Raw genomic sequence first — 27704 nt, 5'->3', positions numbered from 1 at the left:
GGGGTCAGGGGTCACAGTGCTGGCCGGTGTCCCGGCCTCTGGGCCCTGACCCGGAGCTGGAGCTGAGCCGGGGCCGGGCTGTGAGGCGGGGCTTTCGCTTTCACTTCCCCAGCCGGCGGAGGGAGCTCCGGGGCCAGGGTGAGGCCGGGGCCGCGGTCCCTTCGCGGGGGAGAGGCCGGGGATTGAGGCCCGGGGAGCGGCCGCCGCCTCAGGCCGGCTCCGGGGATCGGGGGGGGGGGGGAGCGGGAGGCCCCGGGCCCGCGGCCTGGATCCCCCTCCCTCAGGCCCGGCCGCAGGGACTGGGCCCGTGTCCCCTCCCGGGGAGAGAGGCGGGCGGGCGGGGAGGGGGAGAAACCCGAACAATGCGGCCGGGGGGGGGGGGGCGGGGGCACAGAGCGGGATAGGACAGAGTGGAGGGGCCGAATGGCTTCCTGGCCCAGTGGAGGCAGAAACCCCCAGAACAGACCAGCAGCAATGAGACAGAGAGCAGCGGTGAGGCTGGAGAGACTGATCCTGATGGGCCGAATAGCCTGAAACCCCCCCCCCCCCCCCAGGATACAGACTGGGGGTGGCACAGGGGTCAGCGCTGCTCCCTCACGGCGCCAGGGACCCGGGGGGTCGATCCCCGGCTCGGGTCACTGTCTGTGCGGAGTCTGCACATTCTCCCCGTGTCTGCGTGGGTTTCCTCCGGGTGCTCCAGTTTCCTCACAGTCTGAAAGACGCCCTGGTTAGGGTGGATTGTCCGTGCTAAATTACCCCTTAGTGTCCCGGGACACATAGATTAGAGGGATTAGCAGAGTAAATATGAGGGTTTACAGGGTTAGGGCCTGGGTGGGATTTTTGTCAGTGCAGATTCGATGGACCGAAAGGCCTCCTTCTGCACTGTCGGGGTTCAATGGGGTTCCAGAGACTAGTGCGTCTCAAGCCGCACTAGTTTTCCGAGTTCTCCTTGTCTCCAGTCGCACTGATTGTTTTCAGTCCCTCCATCTTTTTGCCCCTTGATTTTCTACCAGTATTGTGACGCTTTCAGTGTCTTCTATCGTGAAGACACAGACACACGGTTACAAAGATAGATCTAGATCAGGAAGGATTGGAGGTGGCTTAAGTAGAACATAAACACCAGCGTAGATAGATTGGCCTTTCTGTGCTGTCTATCCAATGTACTGGTAATAATCTTGGGAAGATAGGGCTCGCTGGAAAAGAATGGTGAACATGTGGTGTAGAGGGTGGGGTAAAGGATACATGCAAGGAGCAGAAGGATAGAAAGCATCGGTCGCCCGAATCCAAACTGGGACTGTCCTGTTGGAGATTAGGCCACAAGTTCATAGCTAGAAGTTCTGAACTTCCCAGACAGTCCTCACCCACCATCAGCCATCTTTTCACTGTAAACTGGTTAAATCAAATCCCAAAGGAGAAAATCCTGGAAAATCTCAGCCGGTCTGGCAGCATCTGTAAGGAGAGAAAAGAGCTGACGTTTCGAGTCCAGATGACCCTTTGTGAACAAGAGGCCAAAATTGGAGGAGTTCATCTGGATTTGAAGCGTCAGCTTTTTTCTCTCCTTACAGACGCTGCCAGACCTGCTGAGATTTTTCAGCATTTTCTCTTTTGGTTTCAGATTCCAGCATCCGCAGTAATTTGCTTTTATCCAGTGGTTAAACCAAATCTCTCTTTGTCCTCCAGGCTATCAGAGCCAAAGGGGCGGGAGGGCCTCCGGTTAGTAGCCTGCACACACACGCGATGGGCAGAATGGCGGTCCTTATGGAGGCAGTGCAACGTCGGTGAGTAGGACGTGGTTAAACATCAGCACCAGCAAGGAACGACAGGGCAGTTGTAGGATTGTCATGGGAATAAGGTCTCGGGGATGAGTTGAAACCAGCTAAGGTTATTAGAGCCATAGAGGTTTACAGCATGGAAACAGACCATTCAGCCCAACTTGTCCATGCCCCCCTTTTTTTAAAACCCCTAAGCTAGTCCCAATTGCCCACATTTGGCTCATATCCCTCTATACCCATCGTACCCATGTAACTGTCTAAATGCTTTTTAAAAGACAAAATTGTACCCGCCTCTACTGCTACCTCTGGCAGCTTGTTCCAGACACTCACCACCCTCTGTGTGAACAAATTGCCCCTCTGGACCCTTTTGTATCTCTCCCCTCTCACCTTAAACCTATGCCCTCTAGTTTTAGACTCCCCTACCTTTGGGAAAAGATATTGGCTATCTAGCTGATCTGTGTCCCTCATTATTTTATAGACCTCTATAAGATCATCCCTCAGCCTCCTACACTCCAGAGAAAAAAGTCCCAGTCTATCCAGCCTCTCCTTATAACTCAAACCATCAAGTCCCGGTAGCAGCCCAGTAAAGCTCTTCTGCACTCTTTCTAGCTGAATAATATCCTTTCTATAATAGGTAAGAGAGATGTCAGTGAGAGGAGTGAGACACATGAACGGGAGGCGAACAGAGGGATAGAAACCGTATATTGATGCAGACTTGATGGGCCGAAGGGCCTGTTCCTGTGTTGTATTGTTTTTTGTTCTTTGTTCTAAAATTGTTTGGCTGAATGAAGTGGATAAATAACCACACAACAAATAAATAACATGGACAAAATAAATCCAAGACGGATTTGTTGGAAAGAAGGAAATGGGGAATGAAGAGAAAAGCTATGGCAGAGGAATAGCAAATTCCTGAAACCGCTTACAGGGTATGAGGGGAGATGAGGAAGCAGATCGGTGGGTGAAGAGAGATTTGGAGGGTTGTAGGGAGTCTCTGAAACAAGGATACAGAATATTAGTTCGGGGTGCTGATTGAAACTGGAGTGAGATATTAGAGGGGGAGGAGAGAAGCAAGGGGAATTAAACAATCAAATATGGTCAAATGTAACTAAACTCTATCTAATTGTCATGTGTTAAATACAGAGTAAAGCTCCCTCTACACTGTCCACATCAAACACTCCCAGGACAGGTACAGCACAGGCTAGATACAGAGTAAAGCTCCCTCCACACTGTCCCCCATCAAACACACCCAGGACAGGTACAGCATGGGGTTAGACACAGAGTAAAGCTCCCTCTACACTGTCCCCCATCAAACACTCCCAGGACAGGCGCAGCACGGGGTTAGATACAGAGTAAAGCTCCCTCTACACTGTCCCCATCAAACGCTCCCAGGGCAGGTACAGCACGGGGTTAGATACAGAGTAAAGCACCCTCTACACTGTCCCCATCAAACACTCCCAGGACAGGTACAGCACGGGGTTAGATACAGAGTAAAGCACCCTCTACACTGTCCCCATCAAACACTCCCAGGACAGGTACAGCACGGGGTTAGATACAGAGTAAAGCTCCCTCTACACTGTCCCCCATCAAACACCCCCAGGACAGGTACAGCACGGGGTTAGATACAGAGTAAAGCTTCCTCTACACTGCCCCCATCAAACACTCCGAGGACAGGTACAGCACGGAGTTAGATACAGAGTAAAGCTCCCTCTACACTGTCCCCCATCAAACCCTCCTTGGACAGGTACAGCACAGGGTTAGATACAGAGTAAAGCTCCCTCTACGCTGTCCCCATCAAACACTCCCAGGCCAGATACAGCACAGGGTTAGATACAGAGTAAATCTTCTACACTGTCCCCCATCAAACACTCCCAGGACAGGTACAGCACGGGGTTAGATACAGAGTAAAGCTCCCTCCACACTGTTCCCCATCAAACATTCCCAGGACAGGTACAGCACGGGTTTAGATACAGAGTAAAGCTTCCTCTACACTGTCCCCATCAAACACTCCCAGGACAGGTACAGCACGAGGTTAGATACAGAGTAAAGCTCCCTCTACACTGTCCCCATCAAACACTCCCAGGGCAGGTACAGCACAGGGTTAGATACAGAGTAAAGCTCCCTCTACACTGTCCCCATCAAACACTCCCAGGACAGGTACAGCACGAGGTTAGATACAGAGTAAAGCTCCCTCTACACTGTCCCCATCAAACACTCCCAGGGCAGGTACAGCACAGGGTTAGATACAGAGTAAAGCTCCCTCTACGCTGTCCCCCATCAAACACTCCCAGGGCAGGTACAGCACAGGGTTAGATACAGAGTAAAGCTCCCTCTACACTGTCCCCATCAAACACTCCCAGGACAGGTACAGCACGGGGTTAGATACAGAGTAAAGCTCCCTCTACACTGTCCCCATCAAACACTCCCAGGGCAGGTACAGCACAGGGTTAGATACAGAGTAAAGCTCCCTCTACACTGTCCCCATCAAACACTCCCAGGACAGGTACAGCACGAGGTTAGATACAGAGTAAAGCTCCCTCTACACTGTCCCCATCAAACACTCCCAGGGCAGGTACAGCACAGGGTTAGATACAGAGTAAAGCTCCCTCTACGCTGTCCCCCATCAAACACTCCCAGGACAGGTACAGCACGGGGTTAGATACAGAGTAAAGCTCTCTCTACACCATCCCCATCTAACACTCCCAGGACAGGTACAGCACGGGGTTAGATACAGAGCAAAGCTCTCTCTACACCATCCCCATCAAACACTCCCAGGACAGGTACAGCACGGGGTTAGATACAGAGTAAAGCTCCCTCTACACGGTCCATTGAATATTCTGACCTAGAATTTAAAACCCGAATGACAAGTGTGGAAAAACTAATGTGTTATCTAATTATTGTTGCCCTAGTTTGTTGCGGACTGTTGCTGGGGCTCTGTGGCTGCCAGTTGGTCATTAAAGCTGGCTTAGCATCTACAAGGAATGTCCGGCTTTGTGACCTAGGCTTTGATGAGCTGGGTTCGGGGGCCAACAGATGCTGAAATGTAGGCAGGACCGCTCGCAGCTGAGCGAATGAAACCAGACGTTTTTGTTTAAACCAAAAAGCAATAGTGGTCAGTTCATTGATGTTCAACTCCCGGCTTAGGTCTCTGAGTTTCACTGGAAAGAAGAAGTCGGGGTGTCATCAGGATGAGATCACAGCACGAGATCACCTATCGGAGCCTTAACTTCCTGTGAGGGAGCCTTTGGGCTGCTCGCTTCAGCTTCCGATGATGTTTAACCAACGCGATAAGGACATCAGACCATTGGCTTTGCAAATAGCTGGCGAACTGTCCCAGGACGAAAGTGCCACCTTAGTGTTCTTGTGCCTGGATGTTGTTAAAGATTACTCGGCCACCGGGGAAGTGAAAGACCTCTTTGAGATCCTGAGCAAACAGAACCTGCTGAGATTTGAGCTCCTGGCGGAACTGCTTTATCGAATCAAAAGGTTCGATATCCTGAAAAAAATGAAGGCTGATCTGGTGTCATTTGGGAGACGTTTGAAGGATGATCACGGATACATATCTTTATACAGGTAAGACCAACCTCGGAATAACCAGGTGCCTTCTATCTGCCCTGCCCCTTTGGTCTCCTTACTGAAGCCAAGGTTCAGTAAGAAGTCTCACAACACCAGGTTAAAGTCCAACAGGTTTATTTGGACTTACGAGCTTTCGGGGCACTGCTCCTTCATCAGGGGAGTGGAGAGGTTAGTTCACAAACACGGCATATATAGACAAAGACACAATTGCAAGATAATGGTTGTTGAGTCTGTGTCTATATATGCTGTGTTTGTGAACCCACCTCTCCACTCCCCTGATGAAGGAGCGACACTCCGAAAGCTCGTGATTCCAAATAAACCTGTTGGACTTTAACCTGGTGTTGTGAGACTTCTTACCGTGCCCACCCCAGTCCAACGCCGGCATCTCCACATCGAAGCAAAGGTTATAAATGTATTAGAATCAGTCAACTGATTCCAGGGACAAAGGGCTTATCTTATAAGGAAAGGTTGGACAGGTCGGGCCTATATCCGCTGGAATGTAGAAGAATGAGAGATGATCGAATGGAAACGTACAAGCGTCCTGAGGGGACTTGACAGGGTGGATGCTAAAACCAGGGTTTCCCCTTGTGGGAGAGACTCAACACACAGTTAAAAAAACAAGGGGATTCCCACTCAAGAAAGCATGAGACAGGGTCATTGAATATTCTGAGTTAGATAGATACTTAATTGACAGTCAAAGGATATGGGGGGTGGGGAGGGGGGGTGAAGGAAGACAGGAAAACGGAGTCGAGACCACAATCAGATCAGCCACAATCCTTTCGAAAAGTGGAGTAGACCTGAGGGGCCGAATGGCCTACTCCTGCTCCCAACTCGTATTGTGTTATTCTCCAGTTGCTCCTTGCCGGGGTTTAGCAGAGAGCATCGCGATGGCAGCTGTACAAGGTAGATGTTTGCTGCAGTCCGTGACAGGCCTTGGCCAGTGCAGCACGGAAGCCAGCCTTATTCCTCACACCGCAGTGCTTGCAGCCACGGAATATCTCGGTTCAGATGATCTTTTTTGGGCTGCTCTGTGTCACCTTTATTGTCAGGGTGGGGCTGCAACGTGAGTGATTCGTCTGGGCGATGGAGCGTGGGACCCGCCTGAACATTATTGATCTGTCCGTAGGAATAGGAATTGTCCATTCACCCCTCCCGTCCAGCCTGCTCTACCATTCACTTACACCATGGCTCATCTGTCTCCATCTACCTGCCCTGGGTCAGTATTCCTTCATTCACTTGGCCTGAGCTGACCCAAGCCCCGGCTTCCAAAGTTTTTTGTGGGAGAGAGTTCTAGAATTCAGGGATACAGTTACTCCGCGGAATGAAAATAGATGGGTGACGGTGAGAGGGGCTGGGAAGAAGCAGTCGGTGCAGGGATCCCCTGTGGTCGTTCCCCTTAGCAATAAGTATTCCGCTTTGGATACGGTTGAGGGGGACGACATACCAGTGGTGAGCCGCAGTGAGAGGATCTCCGGCACTGAGTCCGTCCCTGTGGCTCAGGAGGGTAAGGAGGAGAGCGGGAGGACAATAGTTATTGGGGACTCGTCAGTTAGAGGGATAGATAGGAGGTTCTGTGGCAGCAAAAGAGACTCGAGGATGGTTTGTTGCCTACCGGATGCCAGGGTCCGTGACGTCTCGGACCGTGTTTTCCGGATTCTTAAGGGGGAGGGGAAACGGTCACAAGTCGTGGTACACATTGGTACCAACGACATAGGTAAGAGAAGGGACGGGGATTTAAAACAGGAATTTCGGGAGCTGGGCTGGAAGCTGAGAGCAAAGACAAAACATGTGGTCATCTCTGGTACGCTACCGGTGCCACGTGATAGCGAGTTGAGGAACAGGGAGAGAGTGCACTTAAACATGTGGTTGCAGGGATGGTGCAGGAGGGAGGGTTTCAGATACGTGGATAATTGGAACACGTTCTGGGGAAGGTGGGACCTCTACAAACAGGACGGGGTGCACCTGAACCAGAGGGGCACCAATATCCTGGGAGGGAAATTTGCTACGGCTCTTCAGGGGGATTTAAACTAATTTGTCAGGGGAGTGGGAAAAGGAGTTGTAGTCCGGAAGTCAGTGTTGAGGGTGGTGAGATATTGGGGAAGGTATCAAGGTCAAGGGTGGGTACCGGTAGACAGGAAGATGGGTTGAAGTGTGTCTACTTCAATGCAAGGAGCATCCGGAACAAGGTGGATGAACTTGGGGCGTGGATTGCTACTTGGGACTACGATGTTGTGGCCATTACGGAGACGTGGGTAGAACAAGGACAGGAATGGTTGTTGGACGTTCCGGGGTATAGATGTTTCAGTAAGTGTAGGGAAGCTGGTAAAAGAGGTGGAGGAGTAGCATTGTTAATCAAGGATAGTTTAACGGCTGCGGAAAAGCACTTTGAGGGGGATATGCACACTGAGGTAATATGGGCTGCAGTTAGAAACAGGAAAGGAGCGGTCACGTTGCTAGGAGTTTACTATAGGCCCCCAAATAGTAATAGAGATGTGGAGGAAGAAATTGCTAAGCAGATTATGGATACGTGTGGGGGTCACAGGGTAGTTGTCATGGGGGACTTTAACTTTCCAAATATTGATTGGAACCTTTGTAGGTCAAATAGTTTGGATGGGGCACTTTTTGTGCAGTGTGTGCAGGAGGGTTTCCTGACACAATATGTGGATAGGCCGACAAGGGGTGAGGCCACATTGGATTTGGTACTGGGAAATGAACCGGGCCAAGTGTTAGATTTGGTTGTGGGAGAGAACTTTGGAGATAGTGACCACAATTCGGTGTCTTTTGTTATTGCAATGGAGAGGGATAGGGCCGGACGGCAGGGCAAGGCTTACAATTGGGGGAGAGGTAATTATGATGCGATTAGGCAAGAATTAGGGGGCATAAGATGGGAACAGAAACTGTCAGGGAAAGGCACTTATGAAAAGTGGAACTTTTTCAAGGAACAAATACTGGGTGTCCTTGATAGGTATGTCCCTGTCAGGCAGGGAGGAAATGGCCGAGTGAGGGATCCGTGGTTCACAAAAGAGGTGGAATGTCTTGTGAAAAGGAAGAGGGAAGCTTATGTAGGGATGAGGAAACAAGGTTCAGATGGCTCGATTGAGGGTTACAAGTTAGCAAGGAACGAGCTGAAAAAGGGGCTGAGGAGAGCTAGGAGGGGACATGAGAAGTCCTTGGCGGGTCGGATCAAGGAAAACCCCAAGGCTTTTTACTCTTATGTGAGGAATAAAAGAATGACCAGGGTGAGGTTAGGGCCGGTCAAGGACAGTGGTGGGAACTTGTGTATGGAATCAGTAGAGATAGGCGAGGTGATGAATGAATACTTTTCTTCAGTGTTCACCAAGGAGAGGGGCCATGTTTTTCAGGAAGAGAAGGTGTTACAGGCTAATAGGCTGGAGGAAATAGATGTTCGGAGGGAGGATGCATTGGCAGTTTTGAATAAACTGAAGGTCGATAAGTCCCCTGGGCCTGATGAAATGTATCCTAGGATTCTTTGGGAGGCGAGGGATGAGATTGCAGAGCCTTTGGCTTTGATCTTTGGGTCCTCGCTGTCCACGGGGATGGTGCCGGAGGACTGGAGAGTGGCAAATGTTGTTCCTCTGTTTAAGAAAGGGAATAGAAATGACCCTGGTAATTATAGACCGGTTAGTCTGACTTCGGTGGTTGGTAAATTGATGGAAAAGGTCCTTAGGGATGGGATTTACGACCATTTAGAAAGATGCGGATTAATCCGGGATAGTCAGCACGGATTTGTGAAGGGCAAATCGTGCCTCACAAATTTGATAGAATTTTTTGAGGAGGTAACTAGGTGTGTTGATGAAGGTAGGGCGGTTGATGTCATATACATGGATTTTAGTAAGGCGTTTGATAAGGTCCCCCATGGTCGGCTTATGATGAAAGTAAGGAGGTGTGGGATAGAGGGAAAGTTGGCCGATTGGATAGGTAACTGGCTGTCTGATCGAAGACAGAGGGTGGTGGTGGATGGAAAATTTTCGGACTGGAGGCAGGTTGCTAGCGGAGTGCCGCAGGGATCGGTGCTTGGTCCTCTGCTCTTTGTGATTTTTATTAATGACTTAGAGGAGGGGGCTGAAGGGTGGATCAGTAAATTTGGTGATGACACCAAGATTGGTGGAGTAGTGGATGAGGTGGAGGGCTGTTGTAGGCTGCAAAGAGACATAGATAGGATGCAAAGCTGGGCTGAAAAATGGCAAATGGAGTTTAACCCTGATAAATGTGAGGTGATTCATTTTGGTAGGACAAATTTAAATGTGGATTACAGGGTCAAAGGTAGGGTTCTGAAGACTGTGGAGGAACAGAGAGATCTTGGGGTCCATATCCACAGATCTCTAAAGGTTGCCACTCAAGTGGATAGAGCTGTGAAGAAGGCATATAGTGTGTTAGCTTTTATTAACAGGGGGTTGGAGTTTAAGAGCCGTGGGGTTATGCTGCAACTGTACAGGACCTTGGTGAGACCGCATTTGGAATATTGCGTGCAGTTCTGGTCACCTCACTATAAGAAGGATGTGGAAGCGCTGGAAAGAGTGCAGAGGAGATTTACCAGGATGCTGCCTGGTTTGGAGTGTCGGTCTTATGAGGAAAGGTTGAGGGAGCTGGGGCTGTTCTCTCTGGAGCGGAGGAGATTGAGGGGAGACTTAATAGAGGTTTATAAAATGATGAAGGGGATAGATCGAGTGAACGTTCAAAGACTATTTCCTCGGGTGGATGGAGCTATTACAAGGGGGCATAACTATAGGGTTCATGGTGGGAGATATAGGAAGGATATCAGAGGTAGGTTCTTCACGCAGAGAGTGGTTGGGGTGTGGAATGGACTGCCTGCAGTGATAGTGGAGTCAGACACTTTAGGAACATTTAAGCGGTTATTGGATAGGCACATGGAGCACACCAGGATGGTAGGGAGTGGGATAGCTTGATCTTGGTTTCAGATGAAGGTCGGCACAACATCGTGGGCCGAAGGGCCTGTTCTGTGCTGTACTGTTCTATATCTATATCTATATCTATAACTCCACGTTAGGAAGTGCTTCATCAAATCATAGAATCCTACAGTGTAGTAGGAGGCCATTTGGCCCATCGAGTCTGCACCAACCACAATCCCACCCAGGCCCGTAACCCCATATATTTACCCTGCTAATCCCTTGACACTAAGGGGCAATTTAGCATAGCCAATCCACCTAACTCACACATCTTGGGACACTAAGGGGCAATTTAGCATGGCCAATCCCCCTAACCTGCACATCCTTTAGGACTCAGCCCTCTTGTTTTGGACTTTCAACTATAGAGGAAATTGTTTCTCCCTATCTCGGAGGTGGCACAGTGGTTAGCACTGCTGCCTCACAGCGCCAGGGAGCCGGGTTCGATTCCTGGCTTGGGTCACTGTCTGTGCGGAGTCTGCACATTCTCCCCGTGTCTGTGTGGGTTTCCTCCGGGTGCTCCGGTTTCCTCCCACAGTCCAAAAGACGGGCTGGTTAGGTGGATTGGCCGTGCTAAATTGACCCTTAATGTCCCAAGACACATAGGGTGGAGCCCTAAAAGATATGCAGGTTAGGTGGATTGGCCATGCTGAATTGCCTCTTAGTTTCAGGGGGATTAGCAGGGTAAATATGTGGCATTGCGGGGTAAGCCGAGGTAAGAGCTGGTGCAGACTCGATGGGCCAAATGGCCTCCTGCACTGTAGGGATTTTATGATCTGTTAACTCCTTTAATCATCTTAAACATCACAATTAGATCACCTGTTAATCTCCTCTACCCAACGGAATATGAGCCTCTTCTATGCAACCTATCCTTGTAATTTAACTCTTCAAGCACTGGTATGACTCTGGTGAATCTGTAAGGCACTCATTCCAAGGCCATTACATATTCCTACAGTGCTCAGAACTAAACACAATAGAATCCCTGCAGTGCAGAAGGAGGCCATTCGGCCCATTGACTTTGCACTGACCACATTCCCACCCAGGCCCTATGCCCGTAACCCCACAAACTTACCCCACTAATCCCCCTAACCTACGCATCCCTGGACACTAAGGGGCAATTTACCATGGCCAATGCACCTAACCTGCACATCTTTGGACTGTGGGAGGAAACCGGAGCACCCGGAGGAAACCCACGCAGACACGGGGAGAATGTGCAAACTCCACACAGACAGTGCCCCAAGCTGGGAATCGAACCCGGGTCCCTGGCACTGTGAGGCAGCAGTGCTAACCACTGTGCCACCCCAGGTCCCTGGCGCTGTGAGGCAGCAGTGCTAACCACTGTGCCACCGTGCCGTCCAGTACTCCGACCAAGACCAAATCTGTAACACAACTTTCACCTCTTCATATTTCTGCAACCTTAATAATTTTGGGGATTCAGACAATGGACTGTCGATAAGTTCAGGGAAACTAACTGAGGCTTGGTATCTCTATCTCTGTCTCTCTTTAACACATGATGTGGCGATGCCGGCGTTGGACTGGGGTGGGCACAATAAGAAGCCTCACAACACCAGGTTAAAGTCCAACAGGTTTATTTGGTAGCACAAGCCACTAGCTTTCGGAGCGCTGCTCCTTAATCAGGTGAGTGGGAATCCTATTCACAAACAGGGCATATAAAGACACAAACTCAGTTTACAAGATAATGGTTGGAATGCGAGTCTTTACAGGTAATCAAGTCTTAAAGGTACAGACAATGTGAGTGAAGAGAGGGTTAAGCACAGGTTAAAGAGATGTGTATTGTCTCCAGCCAGGACAGTTAGTGAGATTTTGCAAGCCCAGGCAAGTTGTGGGGGTGACAGATAGTATGACATGAACCCAAGATCCCGGGTGAGGCCGTCCTCATGTGTGCGGAACTTGGCTATCAGTTTCTGCTCAGTGACTCTGCGCTGTGTGTCCATTCTGGGCCTCCCTTGTTGATTCTTCTGTCTGGAACTTCTTTAACACAGGCAGCTGCTGGTGGATATCAGTGAAAACCTCTCTCAAGAAGACCTGCAATCAATTTTCTTTATATTACGTTGTCAAATACCGAAAGGTCACCAGGAAGCGATGAAGGTAATTTTAATATTCTAGGGGTTCTGCCTTGGGCTCAGGCTCACGGATTGTAAGTGCAGGTAGCAGCTTGTGTGCAGGGAGGATAATCTGGCGTCTGCCAAGTCTGCCCTGGGGTAAACACCACAAACCGCAGAGTCTCGTCATTAACACAGCCGGGGGCTTTTATTTTCCTTTTTCAAATTCAAGCCACAGAATCAGGAACTGCTCCTGGGCAGCAGCTTGGCACTGCTCTCAGCGACGCCACAGTCAGAGCGGCTGGACATCTGAGGCTGCAGCCATTTTGAGCCCAGCAAGATCCCAGAAAGGCACTTCTTGTATAAAGATGAGGTCACCTAGTCTGCAGCGCGGCAAATGCGTATTTTATTGTTGGCGCCATCTGATCCCTCTTTGAAAATCCACATAGTTCTCTAAATATCTCCAGTGATCGTCATAGAAAACATAGAATCCCTACATTACAGAAGGAGGCCATTTGGCCCACTGAGTCTGCACCAACTCTCCAAAAGAGCATCTTACCCAGGCCCTTTCCCTGTAACCGCTTGGGACACTAAGGGGTAATTTAGCATGGCCAATCCCCCTAACCAACACATCTTTGGACACTAAGGGGTAATTTAGCATGGCCAATCCACCTAACCTACTCACCTTTGGGCATTAAGGGGCAATTTAGTATGGCCAATCCACCTAACCTACACATCTTTGGACACTAAGGGGCAATTTAGCATGGCCAATCCCCCTAACCAACATATCTTTGGGCATTAAGGGGCAATTTACAATGGCCAATCCCTCTAACCTACACATCTTTGGACACTAAGAGGTAATTTACCATGGCCAATCTCCCTAACCTACACATCTTTGGAATGTGGGAGGAAACCGGAGCACCCGGAGGAAATCCACACAGACACGGGGAGAATGTGCAGACTCCACACAGACAGTGACCCCAAGCTGGGAATCGAACCCGGGTCCCTGGCGCTGTGAGGCAGCAGTGCTAACCACTGTGCCACCATGCCACCCTTTAAGTCTCTCACTCAGCTGACTTTGTATCTGAGAATCAGACCCAGCATTTGATTCTCTATTGGATTAAAGATATCCTGATCCAGCAAGCCACCCCGAATACATTCCATTCCTGACATTCCTTCACTTTCTCTTTCCTGATCTCATTTCCCATCCCATAGCACTCGGCTTTTTTATTATTATAGGAATGTGGACTTTGTTTCCTGGAATTTCCCATCCTGAGATGGTGAGTCACCTTCCTGAACCATCTGGTGCAGCCACACCCACAGTGCTGTTCGGGAGGGAGTGCCAGGATTTTGACCCAATGACAGTGAAGGGATGGACGATGTATTTCCAAGTCAGGATGGTGGGTGGCTTGGTGGGGAACCAGCAGGTGACGCTGTTTCCATACAAGCAACAAGTAATATTCACGCCATACAAGTAGTACCAGGCAATGGCCATCTCTAATAAGAGAGAATCTCACCATCGCCCCAAGACATTTGATGGCATTGCCATCACTAAATCCCCCACTATCAGCATCCTGGGGGTTACCACTGACCATCACTGAATCCCTCCCACTATCAACATCCTGGGAGTTACCACTGACCATCACTAAATCCCCCACTATCAACATCCTGGGAGTTACCATTGAACGGAAACTGAACTGGACTAGCCATATACATACTAGTCACTCTCTAAATTACAACCAGGTTTTGTGTCTTCCAGAATATCCTGGGCCTCCCTTGTTGATTCTTCTGTCTGGAACTTCTTCTTTGGTACCTTTGCTATCTAGATGGGGCTTTCTCTAAGACCTAGATGAAGCTGAGAGCCAGCGATTTTCTCTCTGTTGAGAGCTGTGATCTTTGACAGGTGGCAGTTGCTCTCTCTTTGTCCCACTCCCCCCTTCTTTTATACCTGTGACGACATATCAATATTTCCCACAATAGGATTGGTCCGAGGTTGCCAAAACCATCAGATTTAAATTTAATAGGTTCCTGGTATCTAAGTGCCTGATTGAAATTGATTGGCTAAATTCCAAAGCCTGTTGCCTTGGTAACATTGCTGCTCGGCCTTTCAATATTAATGTTTCAGTTTGGACTCTCTGTGTACCTGCTTTTTAAATCTCTTAAGCGCAGAAAAAGCTCCACCTTTTAACGGGACCTCGTAATGTTTTACAAACACCAATCTAAAATCACTCTGTCCAACTTCACAACACTATCCTGTCAAGGTCTCTCTGAATTCTGTGCTGCGCAATTGCCCCATATTCTTCAGGAGACCGAAGATTTGTTTAACTCAGACTCTCCTCCAAGCCTCGCGCCCAGTACTGTATCGGGTTAGGATTTGGGCAGGGTCTGTTCCTGAGCTAACAGAAGGCTTTTTATCTGACAGACTTTCCTGGATTTAATCGTCGAGCTGGAAAAACTCACCATGATTGATGCAAATAACTTGGAAGTGGTGGAACAGTGTCTGAAGACTATTGGGAGAATCGATCTGAGCAAGATGATTTTAAAATACAAACAAACGGGTGAATGTGAGTAAGCACTTGGAATGTGGGAGAGTGGACACTGGGGGGAATGGACACTGGGGGGAGTGGACACTGGGGGGAGTGGACACTGAGGGGAGTGGACACTGGGGGGAGTGGGCACTGGGGGGAGTGGACGCTGGGGGGAGTGGACACTGGGGGGAGTGGACACTGTGGGGGAATGGACACTGTGGGGGAAATGGACACTGTGGGGAATGGACACTGGGGCGAAATGGACACTGGGGGGAGTGGACACTGTGGGGGAGTGGACCCTGTGGGGGAGTGGACCCTGTGGGGGAGTGGACCCTGTGGGGGAGTGGACCCTGTGGGGGAGTGGACCCTGTGGGGGAGTGGACCCTGTGGGGGAGTGGACCCTGTGGGGGAGTGGACCCTGTGGGGGAGTGGACCCTGTGGGGGAGTGGACACTGTGGGGGAGTGGACCCTGTGGGGGAGTGGACCCTGTGGGGGAGTGGACCCTGTGGGGGAGTGGACCCTGTGGGGGAGTGGACCCTGTGGGGGAGTGGACCCTGTGGGGGAGTGGACCCTGTGGGGGAGTGGACCCTGTGGGGGAGTGGACCCTGTGGGGGAGTGGACCCTGTGGGGGAGTGGACACTGTGGGGGAGTGGACACTGTGGGGGAGTGGACACTGTGGGGGAGTGGACACTGTGGGGGAGTGGACACTGTGGGCGAAATGGACACTGTGGGCGAAATGGACACTGTGGGGGAATGGACACTGTGGGGGAGTGGACACTGTGGGGAGTGGACACTGTGGGGGAATGGACACTGTGGGGGAGTGGACACTGTGGGGAGTGGACACTGTGGGGGAATGGACACTGTGGGGGAGTGGACACTGTGGGGAGTGGACACTGTGGGGGAATGGACACTGTGGGGGAATGGACACTGTGGGGGAGTGGACACTGTGGGGAGTGGACACTGTGGGGGAATGGACACTGTGGGGGAATGGACACTGTGGGGAGTGGACACTGTGGGCGAAATGGACACTGTGGGCAAAATGGACACTGTGGGGAGTGGACACTGTGGGCGAAATGGACACTGTGGGGGAATGGACACTGTGGGGGAATGGACCCTGTGGGGGAGTGGACACTGTGGGGAGTGGACACTGTGGGGGAGTGGACACTGTGGGCGAAATGGACACTGTGGGCAAAATGGACACTGTGGGGAGTGGACACTGTGGGGGAATGGACACTGGGGGAATGGACACTGTGGGGGAATGGACACTGTGGGGGAATGGACACTGGGGGAATGGACACTGTGGGGGAATGGACACTGTGGGGGAATGGGCACTGTGGGGGAATGGACACTGTGGGGGAATGGACACTGGGGGAATGGACACTGTGGGGGAATGGACACTGTGGGGGAATGGACACTGGGGGAATGGACACTGTGGGGGAATGGACACTGGGGGAATGGACACTGTGGGGGAGTGGACACTGTGGGGGAATGGGCACTGTGGGGGAGTGGACACTGTGGGGGAATGGACACTGTGGGGGAATGGGCACTGTGGGGGAATGGGCACTGTGGGGGAATGGGCACTGTGGGGGAGTGGACACTGAGGGGAATGGACACTGTGGGGAGTGGACACTGTGGGCGAAATGGACACTGTGGGGGAATGGACACTGTGGGCGAAATGGACACTGGGGGAGTGGACACTGTGGGGGAATGGACACTGTGGGCGAAATGGACACTGGGGGAGTGGACACTGTGGGGGAATGGACACTGTGGGGGAGTGGACACTGTGGGGGAATGGACACTGTGGGGGAATGGACACTGTGGGCGAAATGGACACTGTGGGGGAATGGACACTGTGGGGGAATGGACACTGTGGGGGAATGGACACTGAGGGGAATGGGCACTGTGGGGGAGTGGACACTGAGGGGGAGTGGACACTGTGGGGGAATGGACACTGAGGGGAATGGACACTGAGGGGAATGGACACTGGGGGGAGTGGACACTGGGGGGAATGGACACTGGGTGTAGTGGACACTGGGGACTGGGGTAACACTGGGGAGAATGATATTGAGTGTTTAATTGAATGGACAAAGCGCTTTAAAAAAAATTCACAGGTTGTGGGCGTCGCTGGCTAGGCCAGCAATTATTGCCTGTCTGTAATTGCCCCTTGAGAAGGTGTTGGTGAGCTGCTGCCTGCTGGAACCGCTGCAGTCCATGTGGTGTAGGTACACCCACAGTGCTGTTAGGGAGAAAGTTCCAGGATTTTGACCCAGTGACAGTGAAGGAACGGCCGATATATTTCCGAGTCGGGATGGTGAGTGACTTGGAGGGGAGCCTCCAGGTGGGGGTGTTCCCAGGGATCTGCTGCTCTTGTCCTTCGAGATGGATTTCAGTGTCGGCGAATGCAAAATTATCCACTTTCCACTTGAAGAAGGAGAACAGAATGCTTTCTAACTGCGAGTAACAGTGGAAATCCAGAGAGACTTCGGGGATGGTGTCTGGGAATGTAGACCTTTAAAATCATAGAATCCCTACAGTGCAGGAAGAGGCCATTCAGCCCATCGAGTCTGCACCGACTCTCCGACAGAGTATCAGCTCACGGAGCCGCATCCCGCCCTATCCCCATAGCCCCACACATTTACCCCACTAAGCCCCAAAACCTGCACATCTTTGGACACTAAGGGGCAATTTAGCACGGCCAATCCGCCTAACCCACACATCTTTGGACTGTGGGAGGAAACCAGAGCACCCGGAGGAAACCCACGCAGACACGGGGTGGACGGTGTCTCCACACAGACAGTGACCCAAGCTGCGATTCGAACCCGGGTCCCCGTCTCTGTGAGGCAGCAGTGCTAACCACTGTGACCCCGTGCCGCGCGGTTTCTCCATGCAAAAGATGTGGCAATTATTACAAAGTCACTTGTTAACTTTAAATCCAAGATTGAGAGAGTTTGCCAACAAAGCTATTGAAGAATATAGGACGAAGGTGATATATGGAGTTAGGCTGCAGATCAGCTGTAACCTCCCTGACTGGTGGGACATGCCTAAGCAGCTAAATGGCCTTCTGCTATTGTTAAGTTAGACTGATTAGAGGGAGTTACAGGCTGTTGCTGGGGGTAGATTTGTTATAGGGAGTTACAGGCTGTTGCTGGGGGTAGATTGGTTATAGGGAGTTACAGGCTGTTGCTGGGGGTAGATTGGTCAGTGGAGTTTGAGGTAATTGTGTTGTTAGTGATGTTACGGTTTGTAATATCTTGTCTCTTTCTCTCAGCTCCAGGAGCTCATTCTGCGGGAAGGTCTGATGCGTATCAGAATGTTATCCCAATTTTTGTTCCCTGTCAGGAACGGGGAATTGGCGCTGGACGATTAGAACGAAACCGGGTAGGTATCCCTGAAAACTATTAACAGTGCTCACAGCAATCCGTGTGTGTGTGTGTGGTTCCTGGATGTGTGTGTGTGTGTTTGAGTGTGAGGTTAGTGGGGTTTGGGTGTGTGTGTGTGTCTGCCTGTGTGTTTACGTGGGTGTGTGTGTGTTTGTATATGGTTAGTGGGGGTGTGTATGGGTGGTGTTAGCAGGGGTTTGGTGTGTGCTTGTGTTTTAGTTTATTTATTATTAGTCACAAGCAGGCTTACATTAACACTGCAACGAAGTTACTGGCGCCTGTTCGGGTACACTGAGGGAGAATTTAGCACGGCCAATCCACCTAACCAGCACGTCTTTCAGACTGTGGGAGGAAACCGGAGCACCCTGAGGAAACCCACACAGACACGGGGAGAATGTGCAGACTCCGCACAGACAGTGACCCAAGCCGGGAATTGAACCCAGGTCCCTGGCACTGTGAGGCAGCAGCGCTAACCACTGTGCCACCCCTGTACTTTGTACATGATATGACTCCAACTGATGAAGAGTTTGCCCCCTGATTCCCACTGACTCCAGTTTTGCTGGGGCTGCTTGATGTCACACTCAGTCAAATGTCAAGGGCAGTCACTCTCACCTCACCTCGAGTTTAGCTCTTTTGTCCAGGTCAGATTAGGGCTGTCGTGAGGTCAGGAGCCAAGTGACCCTGATAGAATCCAAACTTAGCATCAGTGAGCAGGCTATTGCTGAGTTGGTGCCACATGATTGTACTGTGAACTAACTTTTCCATCATTTTGCTGATATCGAGAGTAGACTGATAGTTTAAAGTTTATTTATTGTTGTCACAAGTAAGGCTTACGTTAACACTGCAATGAAGTTGCTGCGAAAATCCCCTAGTCGCCACACTCTGGCGCCTGTTCGGGTACACTGAGGGAGAATTTAGCACGGCCAATGCACCCTAACCAGCACGTCTTTCAGACTGTGGGAGGAAACCCACGCAGACACGGGGAGAACGTGCAGACTCTGCACAGACAGTGACCCAAGCCGGGAATCGAACCCGGGTCCCTGGTGCTGTGAGGCTGTACCGATAGGGGGGTAGTTGAACTGAATTTGTCCTGCTTTTTTCTGGATAGGATATACCTGAGCAATTTTCCACATTGCCAGGTAGATGTCAGTGTTGTAGCTGTACTGGAACAGCATGACTAGGAGCGCAAGTCATCGGTACTGTTACCAGAATGTTGTCAGCACCCATTGCCCCTGCAGGTATCCAGTGCACTTAGCAGCTTGTTGGTACCTTGAAATGAATTGGCTTCAGTGACGCCGGGGGCATCCATAAGACATAGGAGCAGAAGTAGGCCATTCGGCCCCTCGCATCTGCTCCGCCATTCAGGGAATGAATTGCTCCCCATTCACTGAGCTGCCGTGCCACGTGTGTGTGGTTAGCAGGGGGGGTGTATGGGTGGGGTTAGCGTGGCGTGAGTATGGTTTTCTCTCTATCTTCACCTGGCTGTCATTCTCACGTACCTTCCAGCAGGTGAGCAGGTGTACAGGCAGCGGTCAGTTACTGAGACAACATGTTCACTCAAGATCATCTGAGGCTTCATGTAAGTAACACCAGCTGAATCAGAACAATCTGTGTACCTGGTCTGTGGGAGTGTTTGCCGTTTATAAGACCATAAGGCATAGGAACAGAATTAGACCACTTGGCCCATCAAGTCTGCTCCGTCATTCAATCTTGGCTGATATTTTTCTCATCCCCATTCTCCTGCCTTTTCCCCATAACCCCTGATCCCCTTATTAATCAAGAACCTATCTATCTCTGTCTTAAAGACACTCAATGACCCGGCCTCCACAGCCTTCTGCGGCAAAGAGTTCCACAGATTCACCACCCTCTGGCTGAAGAAATTCCTCCTCATCTCTGTTTTAAAGGATCGTCCCTTTAGCCTGAGGTTGTGCCTCTGGTTCTAGTTTTAGCAACCCCCGTGTTATAGTTTCTGCACCAAATGTATCTAGAATTTAAGGCTGAGAGAAAAGTTTTTTACACAGTGGTTTCAGAGCCTCTGTCCTGTGATTATCATAGAAACCCTACAGTACAGAAAGAGGCCATTCGGCCCATCGAGTCTGCACCGACCACAATCCCACCCAGGCCCTACCCCCATATCCCTACATATTTTACCCACTAATCCCTCTAATCTACGCATCCCAGAACACTAAGGGGCAATTTTAGCATGGCCAATCAACCTAACCCGCACATCTTTGGACTGTGGGAGGAAACCGGAGCACCCGGAGGAAACCCACGCAGACACGAGGAGAATGTGCAAACTCCACACAGACAGTGACCCAAGCCGGGAATCGAACCCAGGACCCTGGAGCTGTGAAGCAGCAGTGCTAACCACTGTGCTACCGTGCCGCCCCTGGGCAGTTGTTTGTGTTCTAACCAGCCCTTTCGCCTGGAAGAGCACAGACTATCCACATATCTATTGCACGTTGGTTAATGAAGTCAATTTTTAAAAAAGTTTATTTTTTAGTGTCACAAGCAGGCTTACATTAACACTGCAATGAAGTTACAGTGAAAATCCCCTAGTCGCCACACTCCGGCGCATGTTCGGGTACACTGAGGGAGAATTTAGCACGGCCAATGCACCCTAACCAGCACGTCTTTCGGACTGTGGGAGGAAACCGGAGCACCCGGAGGAAACCCCCGCAGACACGGGGAGAACGTACAGACTCCACACAGACAGTGACCCAAGCCGGGAATCGAACCCGGGTCCCTGGCGCTGTGAGGCAGCAGCGCCAACCACTGTGCCACCGTGCCGAAAGGGGGGGGAAGGGGAATACCTGACACTTCAGGTGAGAGTCCTGAGTGAAGCTGGGGACTTTCTCAGCCTCGGCCAGGGTAGGTTTTAAGTGACTGTCCAGAAAGCAGTGTTGTTAATGTGCTGGCCACTGACTGTGATTGGAGCAGAATCTCCCCCCCCCCCCCCCCCCCCGCCGACACCATCACCCGCTCCTCACGGACAGTCGGGATTGTGCGGATTGACTGAAGGTCTGATTCCAGAATGACATTCATCGTGTCCGTTTATACTCTACAGCTGAAGAGCATCATTCAGAGACGTTGAGGAACCCGGTGCCTGAATTGTCTGAAGCTGCAGCCACTGGATACACAGGACCGCAGGTGAGAAGACACACATTGATGGGGAGGAGACGGTCAGCATGTGTCAACGGGAGGGGATCAAAGAATAAATGCATGTGTGTGTGCGTGTGTGTGTGCATTGCGTGTGTGTGTGCATTGCGTGTGTGTGTGCATTGCGTGTGTGTGTGTGCATTGCGTGTGTGTGTGTGCATTGCGTGTGTGTGTGCATTGCGTGTGTGTGTGCATTGCGTGTGTGTGTGCATTGCGTGTGTGTATGTGTGTGCATTGCATGTGTGTGCATTGTGTGTGTGTGCACGTGCATGCGCACATGTGTGCGTGTTGCACATGTGCGTGCGTGTTGCATGTGTGTACGTATGCACACGCGTGTGTGGAGGATTGGAGACAGTGTAACCATGCACACACCCCCACTCCCACCACTGGCAGAGTAGCCACCGCACTCCATTACGCCCAGTGACAACCTGGACAAAGTTACACCTCGAGGAGTCTGAGGCCTCGGTGTAGGGCCAGCACCACAACAAGTGAATGGTGACCGTCCCCCGGTCAGACCCAGGCTGTGCTGCGGTAAACCAAGCTCATACCAAACCAATCAGATTCACCATCTCCGATCCAATATGGTGCTCTGAGCTTCTGCCTTCTCAGCCCTAACCTCCAGGTCTCTGAGCCAGAAAGGTTGTTAATCCAGAACGCCATTCTCAAAGCCCTGAGCACAAATTTTAGATTTGCTGCTTTCAGGAGGCGGTACTGAGGGAGTGCTGCACTGCCCGAGATGCCACATTTCAGATAAGATGTTAAACAAAGGCCCCATCAAATCTCACGGCAGAATTTAGAGTAGGAAAGGGCAGTTCCCCCTTCACTGTGTCCTGGCCAACGGTATCCATCGATCAACATCTGTAAAACGGTGTACCCAATCATTCACCTCATCGCTATCTGTGCCAATCCCGTAACAGTGGCTGTACGTCAAATGAAATTGATTGGCTGTGAATCTCTTCCTGAAGTTGTAAAAGGTGCTATATAAATGCAATTCATTCCCTGCGTCGCTGTGCTCTATTACAGAATAGGCTGGAGACGTACAGGGTGCAGAGTACACCCCTCGGACTCTGCTTAATCATCGATTGTATCGGAAACGATGCAGGTAGGATAGTGTTCACCTGCACTGTGTGGGAGGTGACTCAGTCTGCAGTGAGCACTCCCTATTCCCCATTCCCTGTGTATTACTCCCCATTCCCTGTGTGTTACTCCCATTCCCTGTGTGTTACTCCCACTCCCCGTGCGTCACTCCCATTCCCCGTGTGTCACTCCCATTCCCCGTGCGTCACTCCCATTCCCTGTGCGTTACTCCCATTCCCTGTGCGTTACTCCCATTCCCTGTGTGTCACTCCCATTCCCCGTGCGTCACTCCCATTCCCCGTGCGTCACTCCCATTCCCCGTGCGTCACTCCCACTCCCTGTGTGTTACTCCCATTCCCTGTGTGTTACTCCCATTCCCTGTGTGTTACTCCCACTCCCCGTGCGTCACTCCCATTCCCCGTGTGTTACTCCCATTCCCTGTGCGTCACTCCCACTCCCTGTGCGTTACTCCCATTCCCTGTGTGTTACTCCCATTCCCTGTGTGTTACTCCCATTCCCTGTGTGTTACTCCCATTCCCTGTGTGTTACTCCCATTCCCTGTGTGTCACTCCCATTCCCTGTGTGTCACTCCCATTCCCTGTGTGTCACTCCCATTCCCTGTGTGTCACTCCCATTCCCTGTGTGTTACTCCCATTCCCTGTGTGTTACTCCCACTCCCCGTGCGTCACTCCCATTCCCTGTGTGTTACTCCCATTCCCTGTGTGTTACTCCCACTCCCCGTGCGTCACTCCCATTCCCTGTGTGTTAGTCTCATTGCCGATAGACTCTCCCTGTTCCCGGTGTGTTGAGTTTGTCCTCTGTTTTCCAGAATTATTGAAGAGGACGTTTGAGGCACTCCGGTTCCGGGTTCTGCTCCACTTGTGTGTTGCCCTGGATGAGATGAAGCAGATTCTGAGAGAGACAGCGCGGCGGGAGGACCTGGCTGCTCTCGACTGTTTTGTCTGCTGTATTGTGAGCAGAGGGACAGTGGACTCGGTGTTGGCCATTGATGGGATCTACCCCGGCCTCGCCTTTGAGCAAATCCAGCAATATTTCAAAGGGCAGGGCTGTCGGGCCCTGCTGGGGAAACCCAGACTGTTCTTTGTCCAGGATTTCCTCACGCCCACTGCTGACGCTGACAATCTCCTGGAGACGGACACAGCTCAGAGGAACGGGGAGGTGGTCCAGGCTGACAGTCGCGTCTGGGAGGAAGTGGTTCCTCAGGAAGCCGACATCCTGTGGAGTTGCTGCCGGGTGTCGGAGCACGTGCTGATCCAGGCACCCCAGCAAGTGTCGTCATTCATGCGAGAGCTGACAGACTGCCTGCTCCAACATCAGCACAGGTGAGTACCGGAGAGGCATCAGATACAGCGACTGAACCCAGACACAGGTAAACGCAGACCTCCCTGTCACAGGTAAACGCAGACCTCTCTGTCACAGGTAAACGCAGACCTCCCTGTCACAGGTAAACGCAGACCTCCCTGTCACAGGTAAACGCAGACCTCCCTGTCACAGGTAAACGCAGACCTCCCTGTCACAGGTAAACGCAGACCTCCCTGTCACAGGTAAACGCAGACCTCTCTTTCACAGGTAAACGCAGACCCCTCCAGTCACAAGTAAACGCAGACCTCCCTGTCACAGGTAAACGCAGACCTCCCTGTCACAGGTAAACGCAGACCTCTCTTTCACAGGTAAATGCAGACCCCTCCAGTCACAGGTAAACGCAGACCTCCCTGTCACAGGTAAATGCAGACCCCTCCAGTCACAGGTAAACATAGACTCCCCCAGTCATAGGTAAACGCAGACCCCTCCAGTCACAGGTAAACGCAGACCCCTCCAGTCACAGGTAAACGCAGACCCCTCCAGTCACAGGTAAACGCAGACCTCCCTGTCACAGGTAAACGCAGACCTCCCTGTCACAGGTAAACGCAGACCTCTCTTTCACAGGTAAACGCAGACCCCTCCAGTCACAGGTAAACGCAGACCTCCCTGTCACAGGTAAATGCAGACCCCTCCAGTCACAGGTAAACATAGACTCCCCCAGTCACAGGTAAACGCAGACCCCTCCAGTCACAGGTAAACGCAGACCCCTCCAGTCACAGGTAAACGCAGACCTCACTGTCACAGGTAAACGCAGACCCCTCCAGTCACAGGTAAACGCAGACCCCTCCAGTCACAGGTAAACGCAGACCTCCCTGTCACAGGTAAACGCAGACCCCTCCAGTCACAGGTAAACGCAGACCCCTCCAGTCACAGGTAAACGCAGACCTCACTGTCACAGGTAAACGCAGACCCCTCCAGTCACAGGTAAACGCAGACCCCTCCAGTCACAGGTAAACGCAGACCTCACTGTCACAGGTAAACGCAGACCCCTCCAGTCACAGGTAAACGCAGACCCCTCCAGTCACAGGTAAACGCAGACCTCCCTGTCACAGGTAAACGCAGACCCCTCCAGTCACAGGTAAACGCAGACCCCTCCAGTCACAGGTAAACGCAGACCTCCCTGTCACAGGTAAACGCAGACCCCTCCAGTCACAGGTAAACGCAGACCCCTCCAGTCACAGGTAAACGCAGACCTCCCTGTCACAGGTAAACGCAGACCCCTCCAGTCACAGGTAAACGCAGACCTCCCTGTCACAGGTAAATGCAGACCCCTCCAGTCACAGGTAAACGCAGATCCCTCCAGTCACAGGTAAACGCAGACCTCCCTGTCACAGGTAAACGCAGACCTCCCTGTCACAGGTAAACGCAGACCCCTCCAGTCACAGGTAAACGCAGACCCCTCCAGTCACAGGTAAACGCAGACCTCCCTGTCACAGGTAAACGCAGACCCCTCCAGTCACAGGTAAACGCAGACCTCCCTGTCACAGGTAAATGCAGACCCCTCCAGTCACAGGTAAACGCAGATCCCTCCAGTCACAGGTAAACGCAGACCTCACTGTCACAGGTAAACGCAGACCCCTCCAGTCACAGGTAAACGCAGACCCCTCCAGTCACAGGTAAACGCAGACCCCTCCAGTCACAGGTAAATGCAGACCTCCCTGTCACAGGTAAACACAGACCTCCCTGTCACAGGTAAACGCAGACCTCCCTGTCACAGGTAAACGCAGACCTCCCTGTCACAGGTAAACACAGACCCCTCCAGTCACAGGTAAACATAGCCCCCCCCCCCCAGTCACAGGTAAACACAGACTCCCCCCTCAACACAGGTAAACCCAGAGACCCCCCCCATCACAGGTAAGCCTAGAGGACCCCCCCCACTCCCTGTCACAGGCTGGGCTGGCAGGGGGCTGCTGCAGCGCAGTGGGTAAATGTGATGTGTATTGATGAAAGATGCAATGAAGTGAAGGGGTAGAGGAAGGGGAGTGTGCCATTCAGCCCCTCCAGACTGTTCTGCCAGCACAGCAGTTTACAAATAGCATTGGAATGCTTGGCTTTATTCAAAGAGTTCACATTATATTAAATACTTTATTTAACACTGATTGGGCCTCAGCTGGAGGGCTCCGGACTTGGTGTTCCATGCACCGGACTTGAGGAAAGCTGTCAGTATGTTGGAGAGGGCGCTGAGGTTTATTGTGCTGTAACAGTGTGGTTCAACTGGAACAATGTCACTGTTTGTATCTCGGCAGTACCCTCTCTCTCTCTCTCTCTCTGCAGGTGTGATGTGGTGTCGATGCTAACAGAGGTGAACAGGCAAACAATGCTGAGAAACCGCCGCCTGGCCGGGGAGGAGCCCACCCCCCTGGTCCTCCGACACACCCTGAGGAAGAAACTGATCTTCCCCTGAGGGCCGCTCACTGCTTTCTGACCACGCGCACTGGTTCACTGTAACTGTCTTCAACACTACACGAGCAAACTCCGAGCGATGGTGCCTGCACTCTTCAATAAGCAAAGCTTGAGGCAGAGGGGGCACAATCAGGAGAAGAGAATCAAGCCCACCAAGGGAGCTAGGATGGGCAGGAGGGATCTTCGAGCAGGACAGGGGGAGTAACACCGAGAGAGATCCAGACTGAGCTAGCAGGATTAACACAGGGAGTGATCTAGACTGGGGTAGAGGGATTAACTCGAGAGATCTAGACTGCGGTAGAGGGATTAACTCGAGAGATCTAGACTGCGGTAGAGGGATTAACTCGAGAGATCTAGACTGGGGTAGAGTGATTAACACAGGGACTGATCTAGACTAACATAGAGGGATTAACACAGGGAGAGATCTAGACTGCGGTAGAGGGATTAACTCGAGAGATCTAGACTGGGGTAGAGTGATTAACACAGGGACTGATCTAGACTAACATAGAGGGATTAACACAGGGAGAGATCTAGACTGCGGTAGAGGGATTAACTCGAGAGATCTAGATTAGCGTAGAGGGATTAGCACAAGGAGAGATCTAGACTGGGCTAGAGGGATTAACTCGAGAGATCTAGACTGGGCTAACAGGATTAACATAGGGCGAGATCTAGACTAAGGTAGAGGGACTAACACCGAGAGAGATCTAGACTGGGGTAGAGGGATTAACCCGAGAGTTTCCTCCGGGTGCTCCAGTTTCCTCCCATCGTCCAAAAATGTGTAGGTTAGGGGGAGTGGCCATGCAAAATTGCCCCCTTAGTGTCCAAGGATGTGCAGGCTAGTCGGATTAGTGGGGTGAATGTGTGGGGCTATGGGGATAGGGCTGGTGGTCTGCCCTGAGTAAGATCCTCTATTGGAGAGTCAGTGCAAACTCGATGGGCCGAATGGCCTCCTTCTGCACTGTGGAGATTCTGTGATTCTAGACTGGGATCAGGGCATTGACCTGGGATCTAGACCAGGTTTGAGGACTCGATATTGGGAGGAATTTGGGACAGGGAGGGGTTAAGAAATGACGTGTGGGCTGTAGGAAGCCTTGAATGCTATATCACGCTTCATCACTTAATAAAATATTTTACTCAATGTGTTCAGTTTGAAGTCTTGTAACTATCACCATCATCATTGTGCTTTTCAGTTTGGGGACCCTAATGGAAACTTTTCACATTATCCATTGAGGGTGTGATTATATGTAGTGTAGCTAATAAGACATTACTGGAGTACTGGCTACAATTCTGGGCCAAGCTACTCTGACACCAGGGAATGGACTGTAAGTTAAAGTATATTTATTAGTCAAAAGTAGGCTTACACTAACACTGCACAGTAAGAAGTCTCACAACACCAGGTTAAAGTCCAACAGGTTTATTTGATAGCACGAGCTTTCGGAGC

At 51.3% G+C, this 27704-nt stretch overlaps 1 protein-coding gene across 3 annotated transcripts; it reads left to right on the top strand.

Annotated features, from left to right (window-relative positions):
- Window positions 1–27405, top strand: LOC144503922 (CASP8 and FADD-like apoptosis regulator). 3 transcript variants are annotated; one of them, XM_078229001.1, is made up of 11 exons: window positions 1–138; window positions 1681–1778; window positions 4914–5342; window positions 12274–12379; window positions 14756–14897; window positions 18130–18239; window positions 19748–19820; window positions 21309–21391; window positions 22424–22502; window positions 23307–23820; window positions 26135–27405. In XM_078229001.1, exons 3-11 carry the CDS (start codon window positions 5038–5040, stop codon window positions 26262–26264), a joined length of 1542 nt encoding a protein of 513 aa, XP_078085127.1. In that variant the 5' UTR covers window positions 1–138; window positions 1681–1778; window positions 4914–5037; the 3' UTR covers window positions 26265–27405. The 3 variants fall into 3 exon arrangements, with proteins under 3 accessions (XP_078085127.1, XP_078085130.1, XP_078085129.1); XM_078229004.1 differs by having other exon boundaries at window positions 8–138; window positions 19751–19820; XM_078229003.1 differs by lacking the exon at window positions 1–138 and adding an exon at window positions 475–492.
- The last annotated feature ends 299 nt before the right edge of the window (window positions 27406–27704 follow it).

Source organism: Mustelus asterias, chromosome 14, assembly GCF_964213995.1.
Source record: "Mustelus asterias chromosome 14, sMusAst1.hap1.1, whole genome shotgun sequence".
Lineage (NCBI taxonomy): Eukaryota > Metazoa > Chordata > Chondrichthyes > Carcharhiniformes > Triakidae > Mustelus > Mustelus asterias.
Note: the sequence above shows the minus strand (reverse complement) of the source record. Positions and strands in the feature narration are given on the sequence as shown.

Coding starts and splice junctions, on each gene's coding strand:
- LOC144503922 (XM_078229001.1), top strand. CDS start 5,038: ATGATGTTTAACCAACGCGATAAGGACATCAGACCATTGGCTTTGCAA. Junction 18,240..19,747: donor GACGATTAGAACGAAACCGG/GTAGGTATCCCT, acceptor CGTACCTTCCAG/CAGGTGAGCAGGTGTACAGG. Junction 19,821..21,308: donor AAGATCATCTGAGGCTTCAT/GTAAGTAACACC, acceptor TATACTCTACAG/CTGAAGAGCATCATTCAGAG.